Consider the following 15495-nt stretch of genomic DNA (forward strand, 5'->3'; position numbering starts at 1 on the left):
CATTAATATTCCGCACGTTGCTAATGTGAACCGCAGATGTGATAGCTTTATATGTTTTGCACTTCGTTCTTATGATAGTAATATATGTGTGTGTGTGTGTGTGTGTGTACATACATACACACACACACACACATATATATATATACACACACACACACACACACACACACACACACACACACACACACACACACATATGCCTTTAGATAAATTGTTATATTTATTACAGTTGGAAGTTAAATATGTGTTTTTGTGCTGAATACCTTAGGGCCAGAAGGCCTAAATAAAAAAGAATTACTACATAAATATTTGATTTAAAGTTTTGCCATTTATTTTTATTTTTACAAGAAACAATTTTATTAAATTATGATGTGCGACACAGATAATCTTACATTTCTATACATGAAAATAAATCAGAGACACAATCTCAATTGCAAACATTATAGCTTACAAACTGTGCCAACACAACTGTAGCTGCAAACATACATAATTTTTAATATATCCAGTCATTGTCAGTCAACCACTGTATAGCTCATGCAGATGCTGCCTTCTTTTAAACATTGTTCCTCCACTGCATGTAGCGGTTCCACATTTCCCATTTTGTCCTGTGTAATTTACTCCGACCTTTTTCTAAAGATCCCAGTTCCAGTTGTTTTATCTCTGTTACTGTCTTTGTTACTTCTAGTAAAGTTGGTTTAGACTTTGATTTCCATTTTCTAGTTTTTTGGGAGCCATCATAATTAGACTCAACAAGGCCTTACTATGTGTCTAGGCAATTTCAACTCTGTACCATAGCTCAAAAAAAAATTGTTTCCCTAGTCACTCCAATTTGTTCACACAGCATCTCCAACAGAGCAGTCTGCAGGGAATATTTAAAGTCAGCCAACTCATACTCCCAGAAAAAGTTTTGCTATTTATGATGTCATGACATTCTTTATCCTTACTCATTGTTTTGAATGCCTTGGGAAAATACGTTTTGTTTTCCTAACAGTACTGTAGGAGCTGTATGCAGGGGCACTAGTTACCTGTGGTTTTATTTGGTGGAAATTTCATAATAAAGTTTTGGAAGTTTGAAACCCACTGACCCCAGTGTGGACTACATGAAAAATATTTCCTGTTTTTTATTTGGAATCTTTGAAGTGAAGAAAGTGTGCATAACATTTCTTTATCAATTGACAAAGCACAGAAAGCACAACTGTTGCATTCACTCCGCCATGCCCATTAGCTCTTTTTCCTTTTAAACTCATACATACCCATAATCTAGTCAAAATAACAGTCATCTAATCCCCTTAAAATCAACAATGGGTTGAACATTAAAAGGAGTGTATTTTCTTTGTTTATATTACTACTGCTAAATTCTCATCACAGATATGCTCCCCAACAAACAGCTGTTAATTCACAAACCATTATCAATACCTTACTTATATCTCTAGTTCTACATCCAGCCTTTATCTTATACATTTAATACACTTAAAGCATTTACACGCCCTTGGACTTACATTTGTGTACTTGCATTGTTTACGCCAATTTTTTAACCAATTTAAACATTTACAAAATGAAAACCCTTACATATACATTCACCAACATCCAGCACACGTATTGTAATTTAAGATTCACATCAATATTATCTTTCCATCATTTCATCTTCCTACCACTCCGGCAAATTATTTTTTACTGGAACAGTCAACATTTCTTCAAATTCCAATTCTAGTACAGCATTCTACTTTCACATTATCCTCTTAGCAGTTTGCTACTTTGCCTTTCTTATTTTGTCTTGTTACTGCATCATCCACTCCCCCATCCTTCAAAAACCACTGTGTATTACCAGAGTTTTAACAAGGAGGAATGGGGTACACATTTTACTCTTTATAAAACAATAACATTTAGTCAACATATAATTTTTAAAGCCACCCTCTAAGTTATTCCTTAATGTGACTACTCAAACGTCACAATGAATATGATTACTATTATCTATAATTTTAATACCTTTGACTCTTACTGTATATAATCCTAACTTAAGTTTAATACCATCTTTTAAATATTCTTAGTTCAAAAATTCTTAAGCTTGTAAGAGAGTAATAATCTTTAAAAAATATGCATTTTGTACACCTGAATTTCTGTACAACCAACATTAATTATCACCATCAAATGTTCTTTAGTACAAATAGTCTTCAACTTCTAAGTAAATAGCATTCCTAATAACTTTAGTAATGAATTTCAATATTCTTAATGCAAACTTTCTTGAACTTCTAAACAAGACTGTTAATAATGTCAACAATAGATTACATTAATTCAACAAATAAGAAAATACCATTAGTAGCTACAGGTTTAGATCAGCTACATACAAGAGTCAATATGCCAAATCCACTGTATTTCCTATTTTTTAAATAACAGGATTTATTTATTTATTTGCAGTTGTTTTGGAAAACTACCTTATATTATGTAATATGTCACGTATTCTTACTAGAGTAAGGCATAACATTAACATTTTTAAATAAACTCAAAATGTCATATGGTTAACTTTCACCATATTCAGCATTCTTCATCTGTCTTAAAACTAAACACTAACAAAATGACAGGATAAGATATCCTCCTTTGTAACAAGTGGTAAACATTTGCTTACCTAATGCAGGAGCATAACTTAGACATTTCTTATCAGTTCACTGGGTAACCTTTCAATAAAACCAATTATAAATCTCAAGTTCACTAAGTATGTATTACAGGTAGAACTCTTCAGACTTCCCAGACATCTTTTTTTCCAGATATCACAAGCAAATTTTCTGATAAGCCATGTGGCTCCTCATGCAGTAACCTTCTCAAAAATTAACACTGCACAGATACAGTGGTTGTCTATGAATCCTAGCCAAAGAGAATAAAGCACTTAAAGTCCAGTTTTCTATGAGTCTCTGGCAGGAAGATTCTTTTTGCTTTTGATTACATACTCTGATCTTAATCTTATCTTTTAAATACATTTATAAGTAAAATTAAAGAGCTTTGAACAATCATATTTACTGTTATAACACATTTAAATTGGTTGAGATGCATTCAGAAACAATCCTGTGTTACCATTCAGCCAAAATGGTTGAAACAGCGACATGACATCACTGGCTATATTCACGTCAAATTTTCAGGAAGAACATCAATATGTAATGTTGATCTTTCTCATTTTTTCATGAATGCACATCACCTTGGCACAGATCTTCAGATACCCCTACACCGACTGATTTACAACATAAGAATGAACTTTGACTTTATGTTTTCTTCTACAATAATAGGCATCCACATAAAACAAAGTTCATCCCTGTCCATATTCATGCATAACTTGGATCAAGTGATGGGAAACAGAAAATTTACCCTAGGACTGCCCCTTGCACTACTAATGGACAGAGGCATCTCTAAATGCTTTATCACATGCACGGGCCCCCTCAAATTATCTATGGTATTATCCCAGTTATTCTCATTAGCAGTAATATATAATTAACGACTATGGGATGCGCAAGGCCAATTTCTAACCAAATGGGATAGGTTAATTCAGGTACAAAAAAAATGGCCAGGCTTAAAATGTCCCACAGTGGCAACTACCCTAGAACTTAACTATGAACCTATGAACCAATAAATAGGTGTGTCTCTTCTCACTCCAATCTGACCATTCCGTTTAACTATCTCTCCATTCTTCTGCTCATCCTGCAGTTGTACTGTTTCAAGGATAGTTCTTTTATGAATCACTTCATCTGGATTATCAAAGGTGAGCACTTTCGAATCCCAGAACACCATGAGAATGGCAAGGTAGAGCAGTTTAAATTTCAGTTTTCTTGCTTGCACTCATTTAATGGATCCACAAGCTATAATCATTTTTTTCACTGCAACTTCAGAATAACTATAGCCTATAAACTTTGGCCTCCTCCCCAAAACTGACAATTTTCCCCTTGGCTGCCACGAGTTCCATACTATCCGCAATATCACTTTAGGCATCCCATTTTAAGTTCCATTTCTGGCAAGGGATAAATGTTTTACCACTGCTATTATGAACATCATTTGCAAAATCAGCCAACTCGGCCATCTTTTTTTTGTAATACTGCATTACGTCTTTCCCTTCCTCATCTTCAATAACTCTACACACTTTTTCTCCTTGTTCTCTGTTCCAATCAAACATTCCTCAGTCTGTTCCATGTACTTTATCAACTCAACAGCTTTGCCTCAAATCTCACATACTCATTGCTTAACAGGTCCCCAAAACTACCTGTTGGTCCACTTCAACTAATGTGACCACAAGCATTCTTTTCATAAACACTTCAAACAGTCTTGTCAGGTTCCACAGTTCTATTCAGCTAGGCTTCAGACTATTTGTGGCTTCAATAAACATTAAATCATAGTACTTAATGTCCCTTCTATAGCCACAGGTCATGAGATATCATGGCCACCCCTTTGCTACACTCAACTACATTCTTCCTCACAGTACTCAGGTCCCCAAAACTTTCCAACTATTTTGTTATTGGTCAACAGATGACATCTTTACACTACTTAAGACTGAGAACAATGCTGAATAAATACATTTTTATATTGAATTGTTTTAACTTTTAATGAAATGAAGCTACTCAGGGAGGAAAAATAAATTATAAGCACCAAGTATGCACCTCAATAAAGCTACTTCTTTGCCTTCTACTACTGCATCTAATCACACTGATTTTCAGTGTTATACTTTCATTATTAAATCGAACAGCTGCATCTTAACTCATTACATCTGACTGACACCTCCAGGTGCATCTGCAGTTAACACCTAGTGACACCTCTTGGCGTCAATTATTGCTTGTTCATATTTGCATCAATAATTCCAAAACCATGCCAAAGTACAAGGTTGTCATCTTAAAGCTTACGCAATGGCAAACTCAACTGCATTCATAACTGACCTCGGTCTACTGCAGGTAAACAGATATTAACTGTTGTTTTTATGATTTTAATTTATATAGAAGTAATTTCCACATTTTTCTATCTCAACAACCAAGTAAGACAGACTGAACTCCTTAGCCTCATATGAAAGTTCTCAGATAGATGAATAAAATGCTGCTGACAGTATGTATGTAACGTGAATGGTTGTTGAGATATTGTAAGTTGTTTACAAAATATTACAAATGTAATAGTTACTGTGTTTACTGTGACTTATAAAATTCAGTTTAAGACCTAGAACCTAAAGAATACTGCCACTATAAAAAATAGTTTGTGCTGAAGAGTTTGCCATTTATACTTCTTTCATAATCCCTATGGTTCCAGAGATATGAACATTTGTTTGAAATGTGAAGACATAATTTGATTCTGTCAAAAGGCTTAGGCTCCGCCCATTGGAAGTTACGTTGCAAACTTCCTGAGCTCCATTGGAGGGAATGAGTTAAGAATGATCGATCAGCCAGTGATCAAAATAACAAGCTATCAAATCATTTAAGTATTTGTCTTACTAAACTAGACTTCCTACCTTACTGTTTCATTGACCTTAAATTCTTAGCTTGCTCCTATACTGGTCACATTTAAAAGTAGGTTACTAAATATATAGCTCTACTTATTTACAGATATTTTCATACAACTGTAACACTGAATAAACAGAATGTCATTACTATTTCTCTGAAATATTTATCTAAACTGATGTGTTTATACATTTTCTTCCAATTCGGTTTAACTACATTGAAATGTTATTATACATAATAAAATGTTCTTTGTATTGATTTTGTTGTGTTTAGGTTTTTGTTTTCTGGGTTCATACTCTTGGGCAAGACCAAGGACTGTAAATGTTTCATGTAAATCAGTGCTCTATACCAATTAACCAACAAATGCTTGCTCAGTTTTCCTTTAAAACTATGATTCCAAGCCTAAAATAAAACTCTGATGAAGGCAACAATTATGCATGTTTTAAAAGATGGAAAGAAAGCAGGTCTGATACACAGTTTAATAAAAATTGATAGAACTCTGAACCTTAATAGGAATAAACTGTTTAAAGAATTTTTATAATTTTGTTTTGGTATAAGAAAACAGGTTACTGACATTACTTGCGTTGATCAGAATTACCTTACATGTAGATGCACTAATCCCAGTCTACTCTTAAAATGAAACAGTGCATTTACCTTATTTTTCCTGTGGACTGAAAAAATCCAGCAAGGCTGGACACCAATAAAAGTGGTTCCCACTCCAAAACTATTGAGGTTACCAGAGCTGCCCAGTAACATAACACATCCACTTTTATGGGCAAATTACACAAACTAATGGACTCTGGACAGCGTTGTGACAATAAGAGGTTCTGCCAGCATAGCTGGCTGGAATTTTGTAAATAATTATATGTAATTTGTGAATATCAAACTGATTTATACAAGATGCTGGTGTTACAAATGTATTAGAACTGTACGTCATGTGTATATCAAACTGATTTGTACAGACATTTATATTGAAAAGATATTTGTAAAGTGCTTGTGTTTGAAATTTATCCACAGTATGCCCTACTTAAGAGAACAGAAATATACATGCACTACTGTAACTGTTTAAATGTATATGTTTTTTAACACAGGAAACTGGAAATCAGGATGTTAACCTCAGTCCAACAAACATTAAAATATATCTGAAATTAAATCACTTTATAGGCTAGGCCATAAAGATGATATCTCACAGGTTTCAATGCAGCCAGAGACACAAAGTCTCTACTAGGAAACTTTCTGTATTGTCTTTGGGGTGAACTACTTACTACTCTCAAGTGTGGAAGTATGCAATTGTTTCATGATGTCCAGCACCTACCACAGATCTGAGCAAAAGTCCTTGTGTGTGTATTTTACAGGTAGGTGCTAAGTCCTGCCAGCTTCCAGCAATGGGAGGTTGCACTGGAACTAGAAGTCAGATGACCAGAAGTGATGTCATTCTGCAAGCTACCTCAGAAGTAATAATTTAGATATTATTTTGAGATATCTCTTAGAGAGACAGAGCATTCTGTATTCTGTCTTGGGCCTGACAAAAAGGACCATTCACCACATCATCTGCCTTGTTCTACTTATTTATTTTTATTTTACACTTGTTAACCGGGAAAGTCCATCTGGACATGTGGCCTTTTGCAGTGGAGGCACAGGGAGAGAAGCTCCAAGATATATGCATACGAGATACATACATTATAGCGTAGAGAGTAGTGTATAGTTTCAAACATATGAGTAAAAAGATCATTATATACATTTCAAATACATAAAACATACTTGCTGCATTTGTAATACATAAGAGCATTTTTAGTTTTTAAGTCATAAATAGTTATACAGAAGACTGAGTAGGTATTTTTTGTAAGTCTGTTACAACAGATATGATTAGTATGAGTGAACAAAACATCTTGAAGAGTTGTACTTGTGTTCATAACAAGAAGTTTTCAAGTAAGGAAGCAGGGATAAGATGAAACATAAGTAGTAGATCAAAAGGAAGTTTGATATAAGCATCAATGTTAAGAGGTGAGGTAGGTAAGGAGGATGATAAGGGCTTTAACCTGAGCTGTGGCAGGTGCATACTCTAGTAAGTTATTAGGGAATAGTGTTCTCGTTGATGCAATCAGGAATATAGTGAAGCTTAGTTTAGATACTGTTTTTCTTTATTTGTCTGAGCCTGTCATGTAATGTTATTTTAAATATTTCCCGTGGTTTTGAACTCTGATGTCACTGTGAATTGATATTTAGTATTGTATTGCTCTTTTATCATTTATTATTAAATATATTTAAACCATACATTGTGTCTGATCTATGTAGAGATATTCAAGATTTGAGAACATTTATAAATTTGTTTGGTGACACGGTGTAGGCCACCCCTAATAGCCTTGCTCTTCATCAAACTACCATTTATATTAATGTTAATTTCACTCAGTATACTGGGTACCCTTGTAAGGACCATAAGGTAGGTAGCAGGAGTGTCTGCTGGCAGACACAGCTACCTTATAGTCTGGGCAGAAGGGGGCATAGCTAGTAAACCTGTGCCAGCCTTTCTAAGGTAGGTGTGTGTGTGTGTGTGTGTGTGTGTGTGTGTGTGTCTGTGTCTGTGTGTCTGTGTGTCTGTGTGTCTGTGTGTCTGTGTGTCTGTGTGTAAATTAAACCTCCTACAGTGCGTGTGCCAGCTACTTGGGCAGGGACATGAAGCACTGGATGGACAGAGAGGGTGCTGGAGGTCTTGGCTTGGACACGTAGCTGAGATCTCAACTCTATAGCTGTACCAGTGGGGAATCTTAGTGGGGATCTGGAGAAAGAGGGAGAAACCAGCCCTGGACTGACTGTATTCCCAGTGTGCTCTTAAGGGAAATTGTGCTTGATGCAGAGAGCTGCATCTGGAGATACTGTGTGTGTACCTGTTATCCTCTCAGTGAACGCCCCGCACCGGTGCCAGGGTTGAGGAGTCAGGCTCCTTGATTACTGGCCCAGAGGTGAAGGGGCGTCACATACTGGTTGGCAGTGGTGGTATATCCACATCACATATTGGTTGGCAGTGGTGGGATTACCACATCACGTATTGGTGAACTGTGGTGTGGATATTGAACTCCTGTAAGCAGTGGTCACTAAAGAAGGCATTTGTACTCTCAAGCAGCAGACATTCAGAGTTTCATATCACAACAGTTTTATTTATTATTTGTTAGCTTAGTTAGTCAGGGGAGCCCAGCCAATGATGTCTGTGGAAGATTACAGCAAGTTGACAAGGAGCCAGTTGGCTGATATGTGCCAAGCCAGAGGACTGGTGCATGCCAACCTGACTAAAGGGGAAATGTTTGCAGCCTTAATCACAGCTGCATCAGAGACCAGCAACCAGGAAGACAGCCAGACTGGTCTTGGGGTTGTACTGCTCTCAGAAAAAGGACAGTTCAACCTTTCCTCAGAGGACATAAAAAATCCATCTGGAGTTAAACAAACTTGAAATGGAGGCCAAATGTTTGGAACTAGAATCAGCAGACAGACTGCAGCGATTGGAAGCTGAAGAAAAGGAGAAACAGATGGAACTAGAATCAGCAGAGGGAATGTGGCATTTGGAGGCTGAAAAAAAGAGACTAAGATGTCTGGAAGCCAAAGAAAATGAGAGGCAGAGGCAACGTGAAAAGAAAATGCTCACTCTTCACCAAGGTCATGGAAGTAATGGAGAAGGGAGCAACTGTACCCCAGAAGCAATAAAGGTCAGTAAACGTCTTCCTGAATATCAAGAAAGTGATAATTTTGATAGTTTTATTCATGTTATTTGAAAGAGTATGCAAGCAGTATAATGCTGACTGATGGTTCTGGGTACAGATCCTGACTCCCTTACTCCATGGTAGAGCTGTAGCTGCTGTTTCTAAATTGTCTGATACTGATTGTTTAAATTATAATACAGTTAAAAATTGCTTCTTGAAATGCTTTAACACCTGAAGCTTACAGAAAAAAGTTTCGTGAGCACAGATGCAAGGCAGATGAAAGTGTGTGTGACTATATTGCTGAGTTAGCCCCTTATTTTCATAGGTGGATGAGTGGGTGTCAGGCCACCACTTTTGAAAAGCTGGCAGACCTTTTGGTAAGGGAACAAGCCCTTAGCACTTTGCCTGAAGACATGAGAATCTGTATGGCAGATAGGGAATGCAACACCGGAGATGAGCTGGGAAAAAAATGGGATCTCTACTTAGCAAGCAGGGCATCACTGCACAAGAAATAGACACCTAGTGTTGCACATGGATATAAGGGAACCCATGGTGGGCAGCCTAGGTTAATTCAACAGAGTCGACGTAACAGGGTAAGCCACTAGTTCAGTTACAAGGCCAGGATCAAGGGTTAAATGTTTTAAATGTAACCAATGGGGCCATGTATCATATAGGGGGTCCACAGAGGCAAGGTGGGGAACAAAAGGTAGGGGAGTCAGCAAGAGGGAATAACAGAATACCTGTGGTAAGGTGTCTGGAGACAACAAGGGTACCAAACTACCACAACAGGTTATATCCTATTTCAGCAGATGGGAAACAGGCCACTGTTAAGAGAGAGAGAGCCTCTGGCCTAACCATTATGACGCTTGCAATGGTTAAAAAGAAGTACTACTTGCTTTGGGCAGTCTACTCCAGTCAGAGATTTAGGGGAACCCCATTCCAAATACCTTTGTCTAGGGTTCACCTTGACTGGGAGGGTGGAAAAGGAAGCAAGCAAGCAGGCGTTTGAGGATATTCCTGCATATGTCTTGATAGGGAATGATTTTGATAATGTAGTACCTTGTGTGGATGCAGTGACACAAAGTCAGACTAGGAGACAGGCATGTGGGTCTGGTAGCCTGGGGGGACCCAGACAAACCATACACTTGAAGCCAGGACTGGTGAGGTGGCTACTGCAGAGATGGAGCTACCCTGCAGCAGTGAGTTTGAAGGTGAGCCACAGCTCCTGGTGGGTACTGATGTTCCCTTGGACAGAGCAACTGTAGGGGCAAAGTTGAGTAGCAGTACCCAGGCTGACGGTGAGGCACCACTGCCAGAGGAAACCAGACTTCCTGTGGAAGGGAATCTGGGAAGGGTTACAAAGAGTTGAGACAGCCTCAGCTCTCAGACCCTACACTCCAAGGCTTGAGGGAGGTAGTTAGGGAGGCACTTGATTCTTAAGGAAAAGAGGATTCCGCATGCTTGAACAAAGGGTTACTTTACAGAGAAGAGACCCCTGAGGGAGGGCTAGAGGGTGAAAGAATACAGCAGTTGGTACAGCCCAGAGCCTACAGTGTGGCACTTCTAGCCATAGCCCATATCATTCCCTTTGCAGGTCATATGGCCATAAAGCATACCAAGAAACATATTACGCAGAACTTATATTGGCCTGGGATTGCAAGGGATGTAACAGGGTACTGCAGGACCTGTGAGCAGTGCCAAAAGGTAGGCAAGATAGCAGAAAAGGTCATAGCTCATTTGGTGCCTTTGCTTGTGACTGAGGAGCCATTTTAGAGGGTAGCTATGGATATTGTGACGGCTCTGAGTACCCCAAGTTCTAGAGGGAAGAAGTATATCCTAGTAGTAGTAGATTATGCTACAGGTACCCTGACGTGGTGACCCTGTCCTTTTAGGCAGGGTAGGTTTCCCAAGAGAAATATTGACTGACAGAGGTACCAGTTTCATGTCAAGACTTGCTGGATTGTCTGTAGAAGAGCTGTGGGGTGAAGCTAAACTCTACAATAAAGACCATGCTATGGGCATTTGTAGACCAGTTTAAGAGAGAGTGGGACAAATATATGCCCCATCTGCTGTTTGCATACAGAGAGGTACCCCCCCAGGAATCCACAGGTTTTTCACCCTTTGAGTTGAGGTTTTTCACTCTTTGAGTTGTTGCATGGGCATCGGGTGAGAGGACCTCTAAATCTGATTCACAATGAGTGGGAGGGTAAGTCTGAATCCCACAAGGAGTCTGCTGTGGCATATGTCCTAAACCTCAGGACAAGGCTCAGGGATCTAACAACATGGCAGAACTGCGAGGCAGAAGGCAGGGAGACAAACTGTACCATCTTAAAAAACCTTACCATGACAGGGAGGACCTTGTGCTAAGTATTTACAATAGAAAGCAGGAGGAGTCTGAGGGGGATCCATGGCTAAAGGGAGCCAGCCAGCAAAATCCCAAGCTACCATGGTAGAGCCTAGGGGTGCAGGAATATAATAAGACAGTGCAGCACCGCAGTGGAGTTAGCAATGCCATTGCAGATGGTCTCTCAAGACAGGGTATGGGGTAATGTATTCCCAGATAGACTCACTCCCCTCAAACAACGTTTCTCAAGGGGCACTTGAAAAACTAGCTTGAGTCCTCGTGTGTGTGTGGGGGGGGGGGGTGACAATAGGAGGTACTGCCAGCACAGCTAGCTGGAATTTTGTAAATAATTATATGTCATTTGTGAATATCAAGATGCTGATGTTACAAATGTATTAGAACTGTATGTCATGTGTACATCAAACTGATTTGTACAGACGTTTGTGTTGAAAAGGTATTTGTAAAGTGCTTGTGTTTGAAATGTATCCACAGTGTGCCCTATTGGAGAGAACAGAAATGTACATGCACTGCTGTAACTGTTTAAATGTATATGTTTTAACACAGGAAACTGGAAATCAGGAGGTTAACCTCAGTCCAGCAAACTTTAAAATATAATTAAATCACTTTATAGGCTAGGCTGTAAAGATGTTACCTCACAGGTTTCAATGTAGCCAGAGACATATACTACTCTGGAAGTGTGGAGGTAGGCAACTGTTTTATTACTTCCAGCACCTACCATAGATCTGAGCAAAAGCTCTTGTGTGTGTATTTTTACAGGTAGGTGCTACGTCCTCCCAGGTTCCAGCAATGGGGGTTTGCACTGGAACCAGAAGTCAGAAGACCAGAATATAACTATTGTTTATATATCTATGTATTATGTTACTTTAGTTACATAATTAAGTGTCTTATGTTTTTTGGGGAGCTTTTCTCCCCAGGTCTCCACTGAAAAAGGGCTCTGATCCAGCTGGACTAACCTGGTCAACAAATGTAAAATAAATAAGTGATGTCATTCTGCAAGCTATCTTAGACGTAATATTTTAGATATTATTTTGAGAAGACGCTTAGTGAGACAGAGCATTCTGTACTCTGTCTTGGGCCTGACAACAAGGACCATTCACCACATCATCTGCCTTGTTCTAGTATAAGTTATTAGGGAATAGTGATTCTCTTAGATTCAGTCAGGAATATAGTGAAGCTTAGTTTAGATGCTGTTTTTCCTTTATTTGTCTAAGCCTGTCTTGCAATGTTAATTTAATTATCTCCCATGGTTTTGAACTCTAATGTCACTGTGAACTGACATTTAGCATTGTCTTGTTTTTTATTATTTATTATTAAATATATTTAAACCTTTCATTGCAACCAGCCTTTCCAAGGTGCTTGGGTGTGTGTGTGTGGGGGGAGGGGTGTGCGTGTCTGTGTGTGAGCTACTTGGGTTGGGACACAAAGCACTGGTTGGACAGAGAGGGTGCTGGAGGTCTTGGCTTGGACACTCAGCTGAGATCTCAACTCTATAGCTGTGCAGGTGGGGAGTCTTATTGGGGATCTGGAGAAAGAGGGAGAAACTAGGACTGTGTTCCCCATGTGCTCTTAAGGGAAATTATTTTTGATTGTGCTTGATACCGAGAGCTGCATCGGGAGACAATGTGCGTGTACCTGTTATCCTCTCAGTGAACGTCCCCCACTGGTGCCAGTGGTGAGGACTGAGGCTCCTTGATTACTGGCCCAGAGGTGGAGGGTCATTCACAAGCGTCATCCCAGTCTTCAGTGAAACAGACATATGTCTATCTTTCTCAAAGAATAAAATAAAAAGTGTAATGATTCAATAGGACTCCTCATGTGCAAGCAGCTCAGGAATTCATGCTCATGAGCCAAGTGTATTAGTGCAGGAGACAGTCATCACAATCCATTTTGGATGTACCTTTTAAAGTCTTACTTTACAATTCTTTTTAATATTCTAGTTTTTACTTTGATGAGTTCACATATCAGACTAATTTAGGAAAGTACTCCAAGAGGATCCCAAACTACGGCTAAATGAAATCTACACCTGGGAATGTAGTGCTTGCTTGACAATGACTAAAAGGGATTAAGACTCTGAGCTCTTAAGCTGTTTTCAGTAGTCCAAAGTACAGAAAGCAGTTCTCCTCACCTGTAGCAGAGCAAAGGAAGGCAGAAAGTCTCTTAACAAAACAGTGATCCAGGGCCTCCCCCTCAGAAAGTGATACCTGTGTCCACTGAATTTACCCAGTTAATAAACTAATACTAAAAAAAGCTTCATAAAACTAGAAATGTAATAAAGATAAGGTCAACCCTATGAATGCCTGGGCTATAGAGGATACAAAGTAAAGAAAAGTAACTTATGTGTCTCACCTGAAGGACTTGTGGGTAGTCAAAGACCTGATTCTTGTAGCAGCGTTTCTTCACAGAAGATGTGCCATCTGACAAATTGGTACACTTGTCTAAGATCAGGAAAATGTCTTCATTTTCTGCCCTCAAAGCCTCCAGCTCAGAACGGTATTCAGGATGGATAGCCATTTGTGCTGACAAGATCAGATACCTCCGAAGGCTAAAATACAATTATTATAAACAGATAAGCAATGTTATTTAACTAAACCTTATTTGTCTTGCTACTTTTATTGACTAAGCAAGTTTCTACATACCAGGTCTGACCTTTAGTCCATAAAAAGCCTAGTCATTTCTTGCCATCTTGAGTAACCCAACACATCATGTTATTGAGAGATCACTTGTCTGGCTGAATGTTAATTTCTGCATGAAAGTGCTGTTGAACTACAAGAGTACCATTACATAGGTAAGATTTGAGATAAGTAAAAACCATGAACTTTGAGGGATAATTTGCTGCAATAAATATGTATGTGTGGGTGTTTATTCCCTTCAGGAAACTCAAAGTGCAGCATTCAATAATTCTTGGCTACAGACTTCCAAGATGGCTGCACATCGAGTAACAGCTCAGTTCTGGCTCTCCCAGTCAAAACAAAAACTTAGCAGAGAAAGCTAGTGGACCTAGATTTCTGGGTAAATTTCAGTAACTGACTAGTAAGTGCATTGCCTGGATTCCAGGAAAAAAGAAATATAATGGACCTGGAGGAAAATCAGCTACAAAAGGTGAGGAAAACACACAGACTGGGAGAAGTACTACAGTTGTTCAGCAAGAAGCAGTTCAAGTTCCACACATGACTTCCAGTAACCTAGAGGAAAGTATAAGGCAGCTGCACACAGACATTGTTAAAATAGACAAAACACTGATGGAGTACATCAACACAAACAATAAAAAGCTGGACAAATTGAAGAAGCTCTAAACAGATACTCAGATAAGGTGACAGAACTATAAAACTCAGAGGCTGAAATGGAAAAAAAGGCTACCCGAATATGAGACTGCACAAGAAGAGATGCTTCAAAAAATAACAGAATTAGAGGACAGAGTGTGTAGGGAAAACCTGAGACTTTCTGCTGAGCCAGAGAAGCTGGAAGGAACAGACTGTGTTAATTTTAGAAAAGCAAAAATAAGCAGCTGGACTGGTATTCCACAACAGGAATTATTAATTGAAAGGGCACATTGTGTGTATGCTCCAAATCTGGTAATTAGAAAACAACATAGACCTTTAATAGTAAAGATGCACTCATCGGCAGAAGGAGTTGATTCTGACAAAACTGTGGCAGAAGGACAAAGTACTAAAAGTGGGAGACAGCAGAGTGTTTGTGGAGAATGACTACTTATTGTATACCAAGCAGAAGAGGAGAAAATATATTCCATTATTCAGGGCATATCGAAAAGCAGGAGTGAAATTCAAACTGCTGCACCCAGCCATCTTCAAAATATTTTCCACTGGCGAGAAAAAAATCATTTTTGATAAGGTACATGCTAAGGAGGAAATACAAAAATGAGCTGTGAAACAGGAGGAGGTACTGTTTCATGTCCTTTGGGTGATAAGGACGTATTTTCCACTGTTTCAACAGAAAATGCCTGAGAGAAGGAAAAAAATATAAG

General features: G+C 38.6%; 1 protein-coding gene across 2 annotated transcripts in view; it reads right to left on the minus strand.

The window, feature by feature from the left end:
• Positions 1-15495, minus strand: part of EXT2 (exostosin glycosyltransferase 2) — a 1719054-nt gene that overhangs the window by 1286988 nt on the left and 416571 nt on the right. For both annotated transcript variants that reach the window (XM_044078315.1, XM_044078314.1), the window contains exon 5: positions 13860-14055. In XM_044078315.1, coding sequence (XP_043934250.1) covers positions 13860-14055 — 196 coding nt within the window. The remainder of the gene's footprint in view (positions 1-13859; positions 14056-15495) is intronic.

This window comes from Protopterus annectens, chromosome 7.part0 (assembly GCF_019279795.1).
Source record: "Protopterus annectens isolate FY-2018-M chromosome 7.part0, PAN1.0, whole genome shotgun sequence".
Classification (NCBI taxonomy): domain Eukaryota; kingdom Metazoa; phylum Chordata; order Ceratodontiformes; family Protopteridae; genus Protopterus; species Protopterus annectens.